Here is a 13,121-nt window from a genome sequence, read left to right on the forward strand (position 1 = left end):
ATAACATAATTCAAGCCCGTGAAAAATCTAAGAGATTGCAATAACCTGTTAAGGCAAATAGCATCTTGACGCAATTGGCAGTATATTCAAAAAACCTGCTCTGAGCCAGAAGAATGGGACTTTTGTATGTCTTAAATTTTAAGTGAATCTTGTCAAATGCACTGTTGGTAATCAAAAAGTTGCTTTTCTTTTTCTTTTGAGTTTCATGTGGATTAGATTAAAAGGTAGTGTCCCTGGTGTTGAGTTGCAAGGTATGATTTTTGCAAAAATATTTCTGCACACACCTCTGTATGTCAGCAGGGTACCCCATGGAGTCTCTGGCAGGATCTGAATCTTAATTAAAGGGATTACATGTGTTTTGCGTTTAAAAGTCCTTAGCAGTCTTCCCCTTCCAAAGACAGTGAAACGGTATTGTAACAAGTGCAACGGGTCAGTCTGAATTACTCAAACAATGAAACAGTTGAAACTGATTTTACTCATTGTGGTTGAATTTATCTTAACATAAATTGTTAGCACAGAGGTTAATGCAGGAAGATCATACAATAGCTCCGGGAATCTAGGGCTTTACGAGGCCAACAGCGTTGCGGAATTGGGCTTGACATGAAGGAACCCAAATGGCTTGGATTTTTTTGGCCAATTATAGTGTCAAAAGTGAGAAGGCACTCTGCTGAGAGTACATCTATTGCAGTATTGATTTAGCGAGCAGCTGAAGGGAAAGAAGATTGAGAATTTCTAATTTAACAGGAGGTTTGTTTGAGATGGAAGACAAATAATACGAACTGATGGTTACTGGAGAAATTATAGCTTGTGTAGCACGGTGGAGTAATCAGAACAAAAGTGAAAAGTCAGATGGTGTGTGTTCATCAGGGAAAGAATTAGTAATGTGTGGTTTTTTTAGAGCCATATCAAGTCTAAGAAAATAGGCGATAAAGAAATAAATAATACCCCTTACTATGCTTTGTCAAGGTATTACTTATATTTTACTTATTATATATATTTTGTCCAAATATTACTGGGTGCTCTGGTGTTAAACCATAAGCCTGTTTTTCTAGGTGTTATGGAAATGTTACTACAAGAACTTTCCTAAAAGCTTTGCAGTCTGAGGCTAACAGAAGACACAACAGTAAAAATATGGTTGTAGTCTGTTTGGGTACAAACAGACAAGCAAGCACAAGGAATCAATGATACATTGGTGGGCAATGCAATGTCAGCAGTCTCCGCAGAGAAGTGGTTTAGCCTTTTTAAAATTTTTTGCATTATGGAAAATGAGTACCAGGGAGCTTCTCAGTGCAAATAACCAATTATTTTTTAACATATTTACAGAACCTTCTTGCAAGCCTGTGGGGAAGCGCAGAAGTGCCGGACTGGAAAGGTGAGGGGGTGGTAATGAAGGCTGGCATCTGAAGCTAACTAGAGATAAAGGACTTGATTGTAGGCTGAGATAAGTAAGCCTGGGTAGGCCACAAGTAGCTTTTATTTGATGTTGTAAAGTGGAAAGCAAGGAGGGAAGGAGGAGGAAAAAGATGGGGTGGAAAACATAGTCAAAGCAACATGGTGGAAGGCTGATCTTTGCAATAGGATTCTAACAGATGTGAGCAGAGTAAAACTGTGTTTGTCAAGACAAGAGAGGAAAAGTTACAGTCATTCAGTCTTAATAAATGAACTTGAATGTGCAGATGTCTTGGGGAGGTAATAGAAAACACAGCTAACATCTGTCTTAGTGGAGGAGGAAGCAGGAATCAGATAATAGCCTGATCATTTAATCTACCACAAAAGTGGGTAGAATACTTGCAAAGCTGCGCTTGAGCCAAGTTAATCAAAGTCCATTTGGAAAGAAATACTTAGTGGCTTTAGGCCTACTTATTGATAAGTGCTTATCCAGGTCCTTCTAAAAATGATGATTGTTTACTATTAATTCATAAGACTAAGGAGCAAAAAGGAAACTTTCAGTATACTGAATATTAAGAGCAGAAATTCCCACAAAGAGGAGGGACTAACAGCATTAGAAACATTGTAGATTTATGAGTATATTTGCACTTGTCTGAATATGACTCCAAAGTATCATGCGTCTTCATGCCTTTCTTTGCTGGCTAGTACTGCTTTATCTCACCATTAATTTTATTACATAGCACAGAAACCCCTGATAGTATATCATTGTTCATTATTTTTTGTCTCATATTGAGAGGCATTTTTATACTCTGAAAGTGTGTGTGTGTGTGTGTATAAATACACACACACACACACGCTCAACATACAGAGACAGATATACACAAATGTATATTCTCTCCCATATACTGAGCCTATTTTTTTTTTCCCCAAATGACTTTTAGAGGATGCATGAATGAATTCCTTCACAGATGGACCATTCTTATTCTTCCAGGATCTGAGAATAATAGCAATTAGATAAAGAGATTGGGTTAAGTTTCCCATGAGATACTGTACAGTTTAGATTGATTAAGTAAGGCCCAACAGGATTTGGAGTCTGGGGTTTGGGTGTTTTTGTGTGTGTTTTACTTTGTTTTGGGGTTGGGTTTTTTCCCATTTTGCATAATTATATTTTTGAGTATTTGTCAGTATTTGTGAAACTTTCGCCAAAACATTCTTATTGTTTAGTGCTTTCAGAACATATGCTTATAGTCCCTGACGCTTTCCAAATAACTCCGATGTTGTTGTTTATCTTAAGCCCCGTCTGTTCATTTTAACAAATGTCCAGAAAGGGTTCTGGTATTTTAAACTAACAGTCTTGTAGTGGCAGCTCTTTTAACACTTATTCCAAAGTAACTTGAGACCTTTTGTCCAGATAAAAGTTCCAGTGGCTTTCATACAGATTTGAATTAAAGCTGGAAGGAGAATCTTTTCAATTAATCTAGTAGAAATGATTGTATTTTTTGGAATCATGCATTTACTGTATGTCTCCTATATTTTGATTAAAATTTCACATATGTTTATCTTAGAGGTTTAATTTCCATCCCAAAAATTGTTTTTAAACAGTTCCACAATGTGAGGTAGAGCCAGTGTGTGTCCTACACAAATCTGATTTAGGCTGAAAGCAGAAGGCTCAGCAATGTTCCGTAGAACTAAAGATCCAGCAGCTGGAAATACTGTTTCCCCTTCCAGCTTCACTGTACAATCCTTGACCTTCTGTTTGAAATGATGAATTTTTCCAGGTATGAATTGTACGCTTTCAGGGATCTGATGTTGATTTACAGTGTGCGTCTGTCTGCATTTAACAAGAACATCTCGTTATTGGTTTAGTTGATTTTAAGTCTCACTTTGAGAGTTTCTCCTAGAATGCTAGATTCTGCGGTGGAGTTTCCTGTCTTAAGACTTTTTCATCTCTCCTCTGTACAGCAGTGATCTGTGCTGCAGTGGAAGTCATTCGATATATTCTGAGGCTGGATGTTTCCTGGGTGCTTTATCTGCGTCTCACTGAAATCAAAGGAAGTCTTTGCACCCCCATAAGTAGTAGTGATGGTCAGTAGCAGTGAGGTTCTAAAAAGGCATACATGGAGTCATTTTTTAATGTGAATTTCTGTACACCGTCCTTAGTTTTTCTTAGGACAGTCTGTAATGCCAGAAACCTGATCACTTGAGGGGACGCTGGTGAACCACATAAGAGAATTTGTACGGCACTACTTACCTGAGTGTAGCTGTAATTGGTGCCATTGAATGTGGACTGTTCTGGTCACTAGCACTTCTTATATAAGTCTGTGTGTGTGAGTGTGTGTATACATACATGTATGTATGTATATGTATACACATATACACACACACAACTGATGGCAAAAATGTGAAGAAAACACTTCAGTTTTAAAAAGATCAGTGTGTGAAGACAGTGATGACTGACACTGTACATAACAGCTATAGAGATAAGAGTTATCTGTCTTAGCAACTTATGCTGTTAGCTGTCATCTAGTACCTTAGCACCTTCCACTTTTAAATTAGTACTAATAGAGACTTTCCTGATGATCTTCACAGAAATGGAATAAACTTGCTTAATTCAGGCAGTGTGCATTTTATGCATGTTTTTTGTGAAAATTAGGCAGTGCCAGCATAGGAGTGAAGAGGAGAGCACATCACACAGTCTCCCCCTTAGCCTTAGGAGAATACTTGTTAAACTGCAATCTTTGGGCCTCCTCAGCTTAAGAACTTAGCTAAGCTAGTGCTGTTAGTAGTCCTAGCTCAAAAGACTCAGAGCATAAATACTGGCACCAAGCTACTGGCGCTTTCTCCATTTTTTCAGTGGCTACCAAAGCTAATCCAGGGCATCATCCAAGAGGAATATTTTTCAGTATCCCAAAGGAAGGCACAACTGCTGCTGCACTTTGCGTTTCTTTAGTACAGCCAGAAAAAGGCTGAGTCTGCTAGACTTTTACATTGGTTCATGCAGCAGCAAATGTACCTTCAATCACTTTCCCTCCTCTCGGGTCCATCCGTGGAGTCCATAATACAGCTGTAAATGTATATGCTCCCAAGGCAGTATCCAGGAAACTTTTGTTCCCTATTCTTTTTCTTTTCTAATTCTCCCTCCTCCATTTAGCCTGCTTAGGGCTTCAGAGCTAATCAGGCCTTTGCCTCCCCTCCTGCTCTCAGTCGGGACACGAGGCTGGCCAGGTCTTAAAGCGTGCTGATACCAGCCTCTTGCCTCCCATGTGGGACTGGTCTCAGCTGGCCCTTGACTCCTGTTCCTTCGCAAGTATGTGTGTCTCCTGAGCTCTGGCAGGTGGGGTTTGCAAAAGGGTTACAGAATTTCCTTTGTTGGTGCTATGAAAAATCAGAAGCTAGCGGCAGCAGCATGAGCAGAAGGTAAGGTACCTAGAGCAGCTGTGCACTCTATATTCACGTGGAGCTAGCTATCGGGCATAGGTGGATGCAAATCATTTTTAGTCATGTCACAAGTAGGACGTTCAGATATCTCCAAGCAGAGACTATAATTTTTTCAAATAATCTCACTGTCCTCCAGCTTTTCCATAACTTGAAGAATTGTCTTTTGCCTTCTGGGCAATAAAGGAGGTGTGGCTGCTGCCTCTTTCCCTGACCTTGTGAGTGAAATCACTAAGCCTCTAGCTCTGTATTTAAGTATCTAGCTTCTATTTTGGTCCTTATAGTCCCACTGAAATTGTTAATCAAAGAAAAGTATATGGTTAGCATCTAATGAGCTCTGCTGGTGAGGAGTCCTAGCTTCTGTGCATATAAAATAAGTAGGATTCATCTTGGATTTATCATTGGATTATCATAAATCTAAGTAATCTTGGATTTGTCATTGAACTACCTCACATGCTTTGATTGTTAAGCTTGCCTGACCGTGTGTTTACATGATATAGAAAAGTATTTGGAGTTCGTGCGAACTTACATATTTACCAAAGACACTGATACATTCAACAATATAAATTAGAATAAGTGTATCTTAAAATATCTACCACTGTTGAGCACGAAAAAATGGATTGTCTTCCTTTAATCTTGCACATGTTAATGTTTTCTTATAATGCGTGTTCTTGAGAGGTTTTTTCTTCTGCAAGGCCCATTTATTTCTTTCAATTTAATAATCAATTTGTCTGTCTTACCTTCTTAGGTCTTTTTCATATTGTCCCTGTGTAAACAGGCACTTGAATTAAAACAACAACAAAAAAAAACTAAGACGGTAACAGGCTGAGAATGTCTGAGTGTTGCCCTTCGTAGGTGTTTTAAAACACAGATGACCTGAAAGGGATTAGGGATGACGAGGAAGGGTGACGAGAGGGGAGAGGAAGGGGACTCTGGGATGACAGACTTCCTCTGCAGAAGGGTAACTTTACTTGGATGCTCCCTGCACTCATGGGGAAGGAAACTGCGTTTGGATGCTGTCCCGATCCAATATCGGGGGGGTTTCGTTACGATCCCAAGGACGAGATTGAGACGCTAAAACCAGTCAAATATCATACAACCGTTTAACTTTATTTTCCACAAAGTGGGGAGAAAAGGTGGGGAAAGGCGAAGGGGAGACGAAGGGAAGAGGGGAACAAGGGTAAGGGGAAAGATAAAGTTGGAAAAGGAGAGGAGAAGCTAGCTGCCACCACTCCGAGTCTGATGATGTTCTGCTGACTCCGTTCGAATTACAGCTCAGGGTGGGTGCCTCCGAAGAGGGACCCCGAACAAAGAAATCCCTGGGCAATTATACTTTCCAATCTAAGCTCTCCGCCCTTCACGCAGTAGTTTGGACCAATAGTAATATTTAGGTCTGGGGTCTCCTGCTCCTTACTGGGTCCCTAGGTAGGTTGTTTACCGTTGTGGTTTCTGCTGACAGATGCGTTTTCATTCTTCGGGTCCTGCCCTTATCTCTCAAGGCCCTGGCAAATTAGTACTTCCCCAGCAGTGATAGTAGGTGTTATCTCCCAAGGTCCAGACAAAGGGAATATGATCTGGACCCCGAGATAGCCCAGACCCCCCAATCAGCATTGTTTCCGCAGCGAGAGGAGGCCCTGCTCCCCAGGGTCCAGGTGCCCAAGCAGGACTCACTTCAATGCCTTGACATCCTTCCTCCCGGAGTGTGAAGCATGGGAATGCAAACTGCTGGTAACCCCCTTGTCTTTCCTGCCTGCACCAGCTCTGGGGCCCTTTCTCACTGCACTAGGGAGTGCGGCCTAAGGCTTCAGCAAATTTAGCTACTCATGCTAAGCAAGTTTTATAGAAGTTGTGCTAAGCAGCAGTAATTTACAGTCCAGGTCCCAAAGTCTCTGCCCGATCGTGGTCTGGTTCAGCGCAGGCTTGGTGTGTCCTGAATGGTCGCAGGGAGACCATTTCGGGGGTCGCAGCAGTTCAGTCCTGTTCCCGCCGGGAACAGATGGCTTGTTTGGGGTTATGGTTTGCTTGCACCTTATGTACCAAGAAATGTTTAAGGCAAAAGTTCACTCATCTGTCCACCACAGAGGCGATGTATTCCTGTGTTCCCCGTCTGATAATTTGCCTCTGCGCTGCCCTCAATACAGAATAGGATGGTAGGGGTTCCTCTGGGTTTGTCTTCCAAAACAGTCAACTGTCTGGTGAATGGAGCTTACTGCAAAGTACCAACTGGATTGGGACTAATTTTTCAAGCTGAGCACAAAATTTATAACTAATTTGAAACTTAATTTGAGCACCACTTTTGAAAAATATTTATGTATGCATTAATTGAGGCATCACATGCAACATCCTGGCTAGTACATAATTTGACATATATCAAGCGATACAGTGAAATCAGCGCATGAACTAATGAAATACTTGGATCTTCTCACTGATGTGAGTTCTTGGGATCAGCAGGGCTGGACAGAATATTCTTGGTATTGGAGCCTAGTACATTCTGCAGTTTTTTCCTTTAATTTTGAAAATTGTATAATCATTGATCAAGTCTAATTGATTTTAATCTTTGTAGTGATGTAAATACATACTTTTCTCTGCTGAACTGTTACCGAAGTGTGAATTATTTAATCCTAATTGTGTTTGTCAGATCCTCAGGTGACAATATCATACTTTTTCATCTAATACTAGAAGAACGATGTAATTGTTTACCATGAAGAACAAGAAAGAATAATTGAATTAAATGCTGCTAAATATATTGCTTTTTTCTCCCCCCCTCCTTTTTTTTTTGCCTAGCGTTACATTTTCCAGTATTCCTCTCTGTATGCCATTAGACTAAACGTGAGGTGATCAGGCTTAAAATAGGGAGAACAACAAGTAAAACTTCTGCTAACTAGACGGATACATTCTGATTTGAAATTTGCCCACCTCTTATGATTCTGTTTTGCCTCTACTTTATGTAGAGTTGAGAAGCTGTATGTATATCATTTTGCTGTGATGGCCTCACCTTGCCCATATGCCTCCCAGCTCTTGACTGTTGAGCTATTCAAGTACATTCTGCTAAGATTTTCATTCATTCAGCGATTTCGCTTGTTTGTTTTTATCAGCTACTGTGGATTTGATTTCTAAACAGCCAGTTTAATATGAAGATCTTGCATTTTATGTATGTGTACTTGGCAGCTCTTGACTGATTTGATACATGCTACACTTTTCTTACATGCTACACTGGTACCAGATTACTTTTACAGTCATTTGTTCTTTATCATAGGCTTTTCCAGTGTAAAATATCTGGACAATGGACTGTTAAATAAAGTATGGAGGAAAAATCAATTCAGATCTTACAAACAAGCTAGTTTTGGTAGAAATAAACTGCATTTTAGCTAAAACAGTAATGAATATCATATTTAATAGTTTACATTACAGTGGCTTCAAAGGATATACTTGAACTATAAGGTCAGTGCGATATCACTTCTAATTCAGCCCATGGCCAGTCTTTCTCTACTGTAAATTTGGATAGAGCGATTGGTTTAAAGCAGACACGTGTCAAGTTTTCAATCAGTGGATTGCTTTCTTTATGCTTTAATGCTGAATTGATGTCTGTTGTCTAGACAGATACGTTATCTTTGAGCATCTGTTTGTTTTGCAGTATGTAGCTAAGAAGACTAGCGAAGGAGGCTGCTCTCTTTAGATGCTGTTTTTGAAGTGTCCAGTTCCACCTCTTGTTTCCTGGGGAATGAAGAAAAGGTACATGCAGGAAAAATAGCAGGTCCCACTTAAAGGTATAAAGGTATGAAGAAGCCTACCAAGAGTGGGTATATGGAGGCAAAAATTATAGCATCTTCATTAAGAACGCATTAGTGTTAGTTTTACAAAATATGGAAGAAATGTCAGTAACTGTTAGAGTGTCTTCCTAATAAAGATGCTAGGAAAGGATATCTGAAATTAGGCAGATTCTAAATTTTCAGACTGCAAGAAGTAACGGAGAAGATACTAAAAAGCAAAGAAACTCTCCACCTCAGACACAAAAATTTTGTGTAGTTTCCCCCTCAAAAAAAGTGAAGATGTCTGTCTGAAACTTAAATGCTCTGAAAACTTTAATTCTCAGGCTTATTCTTTGAGATAGAGTGCAAAAATCAGAGTGCCTTTTTATCAAAATCTTGTTAGAAAGATGCTTAACTGAATATTTTAGTACAAATCTGCTTCCTTAGATATTGAAAAATTATCATTAAGTTTGCATTGCTTACTAGCCACTTCAATTTCAAAGTTCTGTTTTAGGTTTAAACTGCAACAGGAGAGAGCATAGCTTTTAGTTTCTCTTCTCTTTTCTGTTTAAATTTTATATTGCCTAAGAGTAACAGTATTATAATCCTGTGGAAGAAATTTTAAAATCTTACTTATTTTACAACTTCATGAAAATTATACTGGTCTGTAGTAACATTGAAAGTTGTATTTATTTTCTATTAGATGCTTATACCTATTATTTCATGGGAAGTATTTTTGTTAAATTCCCTTCCCTTAGCAATATAGTAATAAAAGGAATTAAAAAAGTAAAATGCAAATTAAGCTGGCAGCCAGTTACTGTTATAAAGATGCTCTTTTCATGCCTTTGTGAAACTTAAGCCATTTTGTGTGAGGTACACCCATCCAAATTGAGCCCTGCTTTACAACAGGGAAGGGAGGGAAGACAGACGTGGGTGTTTCCCAGATCTCCCCTCTATCTCTGTCTGCATCAAATTAAAATGTCTCTTCTTCTGATGTTTCTTATTGAATTACACTCAACATAATTAGTTCTCCTGCATCAGTGTCTGCTTGCTATCTTCTTTCTTCGTATTGTGCATTTTTATTATTATTCTCCTTTTCATTTTGGCTTATATTCTGGTCGGTGTCTTCATCATGGATTTTTCTCATCCTCATGCCATAGCTAAATCTTGCATATTTTTTTGGTGTGAGCTGTCTACAATGCAGTCATTGCTGTCCAAAGCAATAAGTAAAAGTTGCATCCAAATGCTCCTCAGCTTGATTACTGCGCAACTCTTGGGGCAGCAAAAGCAGCGCTCCCTGCTCGGGAACATAACCAATGGGCCAGTTAGCCCATGCTGTTTGGCCATGTTGTCATTTCATTCTCGTTGAGCCTTGTATATACTTTCAAAAATAAACTGTTTTCACCTAGAAAATACTTTGCAGCCTATCTGCACTGTACTTGGGCTCACTCGGGTGGTGTAGGAAGGGTTGGCCCCATAATGGCAGCCCTCCTCATCTGCTTAGATTTTCAAACAAACACCTTCACGGTTTGTCTTTCATTGCCTCATGCAGTTGGAAGCAGCTCTCAATAATTATCTGAAGATCTTCATCATTAGCCTCCTTCAGATCCCTCTCTCAAACTCAGCAGGCAATCGTGACACCCCAGTTTGCCCTTACACGTGTGTATGAATTGCGTATTTTGATTGTAAGAGCTCGGTGGGGGAACACAAAGGTTGTGCCTTTGGCACTCTCACTGTACGCTGCCTCATGTTGTGCGTGCCCATCTGGGACACCTAGGACACTTAGACACTAGTGCAATATAGCTACTACTACTAGAAGTTTTAGACTGGATAAAGAGACTGCCTCAACAAAATAAGCATCTATAGGAGAAGAACTGAAGAGAAAAAAAAAATTCTTTTAGAAAGATCTGCTGTGGGGTCAGTGAATTTAGGGTCAGAGCAGTGTTAGCGCTCTCCTTAGGTTATCTGAATGTCAAAGATTTGCAATCTTTTTTTATTTTTTTTGTTTATTTCCTTTAAATTATCAGTAGTTTGCCAGTTCTCCTTAAATTATAATTGTAAAGACCACAATCCATAGGCAGTGTTCATAGTTCAGAAAAATGCTGTTCCAGCCGTACAGCAACTCAAAGACACCGCTAGAACTTGTTCATAATCTGAAGTTAAGCAAGACGATAGGCTGGACCATTTTCTTCCTTCCTTGTAAAATTAATATCTCTCAACTTACTTTAAAAGAGTTACTGCTGTGAAAGTCACAGAGGTAAAAGTGAAAAAAGAATTGACATTTATTTAGACATATAAACCTACTGCCTTAATTTGAATACGTGCCTTTTTGTTTTTCTTCTCTCTCTTTCCAAATTTTAAATAATGAACATCAGCTTTTATATATATTTCAACAAAATGTAGTTAGGCTGAAAAGCTTTTCCATTCCATTTTTGCTAGAAATCCCCTGCTACAGCTGATGAGGGAGACCTTCTAGACACATCAACAGTTACTAATTTTGCAGACAGACACACAGATGATGCATTTAGAAAGAGCTAATGCATTTGAGTTTGATAGCCTGCACCAATTAATATCCATAAGCTCAAGTATCTTGTTTATAGAAAGATATTTTTGCTGGGTTCATTAGGCTTTAGAAAGATCTGTAATCTTCCAGGAACTTGATTCTACTGTTAAATCACCAGGAGGGCTCCTCACTTTTACTTGAATATACTTGAATACTTGAATATGATAGAAGGAAGTGAAAATAAGATGATTGTATTGTTGGCTCAAGAACCATATTGAGGCAATTACCTTGGGGTTTCTACTCTCAATAACTGAAATGTCAGTATGAAAACAGTTGCACTTGCTGATTCTGGTCTCGTGCCCGTTTTCATGCATTTTTTTCTCAATTATTTCAATGTAAGGATCACAGATACTAACCTGCCCCCTAAATTTTTGAGAAGAAATTAATGATTTTGATGTGATTTTTCTCTTTTGGGAACGTGAAAGTAATCCTTTAGTAACTCTCACTTATGTTTAACTCTAAACTTGATACTGCGAATGAGGAATTAAAAGCATGTGATATAATAAGATACTGTATGAGTAAGAGCTTTCTTTTGTTTTTGGAAATATGCTGTAGTACCAAATGATTCCACATATTATTATAATTTTGCATATTATAAACATTTCCTATGAGAATAAACTGAAAAAAAATCCTAAAATTGATGGCACAGAGGTTTTTAGGAATTATAGGGATTTAGGAATTTCTTTGGTTAGCCTCTGTCTGTTTTATGACACAGGCTGCATAAGCACTAGGAGATATGCTAAGATACACTTGCTGTGTTTTCTGTTTTGTGGCGCAATACTTCACCAAAGTTAAACAACCCTTTGGAGGCTGATTCTTTTTAAAAAGAACATTTAATCTTGACAATTCAACATTTTAGGTAACTCAATTAAAAAGTTCAGAGAATAATAACCTTTGAATTAAATTAAATAAACCTATACCTATTTCTTTTGCCTTCTGTACTTTGAAGAATTAAATAATAATGCTGTTGTAATGTGTTGGGAAATTTTCTCATTAAAGTAGCTAAGATGTAAAATGTGATGTCCATTTAATCTTCTGTAATTTGGATTGTCTTTACAATGAATTGTAATATTGGCATCCTGCTAGTGTGGAAGCAATTTCAAAATGAAAATTTTAATATCAGTTGAACATTTTTAAACAGTTTCTTTTTAGACTGGTACATTTCATGCATTTGGATTTAAAAATAGGGAGATACTTTAATTTGAATTTTCACAGTAATTTTTTTCAGAACATATGCTTATGAAAAAATATTTGATGTTTTGAAATCATATTCCTTTGGGATTAACCAAAACAACAAATTCAGATTCACATCATCTGTGTTTTTTAGATTTTAATAGCCTAGTTTGTAAGACTGGTGGGCTCCAGAGCCCTGCAAAAAGTAGTAATATGGGTCTGCTTCTTTCTAAAACAGCTAAAAGAGACCAGACTCCCTCTGCCAGAAGGATGTCAGTGGTAAGCTACTGGGTAAGCAAGAGCAGCTAATTTAGAGATTGGTGTATCAGACACAGAAAAGTGGTAAAATGTATCATTTATGTCAGTGAATATTAGTGGTTTGGAGTATGTCATATATTGACTGTAATCAGAGAGTATAAATTTTCTAAAATTTGTATACCAAGCATCACCATGCCGTCTGAAGCATAGAGGATGACATAATATAAGGTTTTCTTTATATTTTTACTTTTATGGAGGAAACGCATTTCTTCTGTTGTGAATAGGATGTGTTCTTTAGTAAGTAGTTAATTCATGTTTTTAAGATATTAGGGTACACAGAACCAGATAGAAAAAACATTAAGAAGTTTGATATCCATAATGTTTTTAGTTTGAATGGATTTGTAGGTGGTACTGTTTTTACTACTTGCTGTTTCTCTGATACTCATACTGGTGCTGTGAATGACAAAAGGCCATATAAGAAAATTTTATGACACTGCAGTAAATGTCTGTAATGCCTCAGGAATTGAACCTGTGACAGAAATTCAAGCAGAAGA

At 38.2% G+C, this 13,121-nt stretch overlaps 1 protein-coding gene across 6 annotated transcripts in view; it reads left to right on the plus strand.

The window, feature by feature from the left end:
* Window positions 1–13,121, plus strand: part of EPHA6 (EPH receptor A6) — a 533,966-nt gene that overhangs the window by 157,420 nt on the left and 363,425 nt on the right. Inside the window, exon 2 of one of the 6 annotated variants that reach the window (XM_064522386.1) lies at window positions 1,324–1,372. The exons of the other annotated variants lie outside the window; for them this stretch is intronic. Coding sequence (XP_064378456.1) covers window positions 1,324–1,372 — 49 coding nt within the window. The remainder of the gene's footprint in view (window positions 1–1,323; window positions 1,373–13,121) is intronic. 6 annotated transcript variants of the gene reach the window in all.

The sequence above is a fragment of the Dromaius novaehollandiae genome, chromosome 1, assembly GCF_036370855.1.
Source record: "Dromaius novaehollandiae isolate bDroNov1 chromosome 1, bDroNov1.hap1, whole genome shotgun sequence".
In the NCBI taxonomy this organism is placed as follows: Eukaryota; Metazoa; Chordata; class Aves; order Casuariiformes; family Dromaiidae; genus Dromaius; species Dromaius novaehollandiae.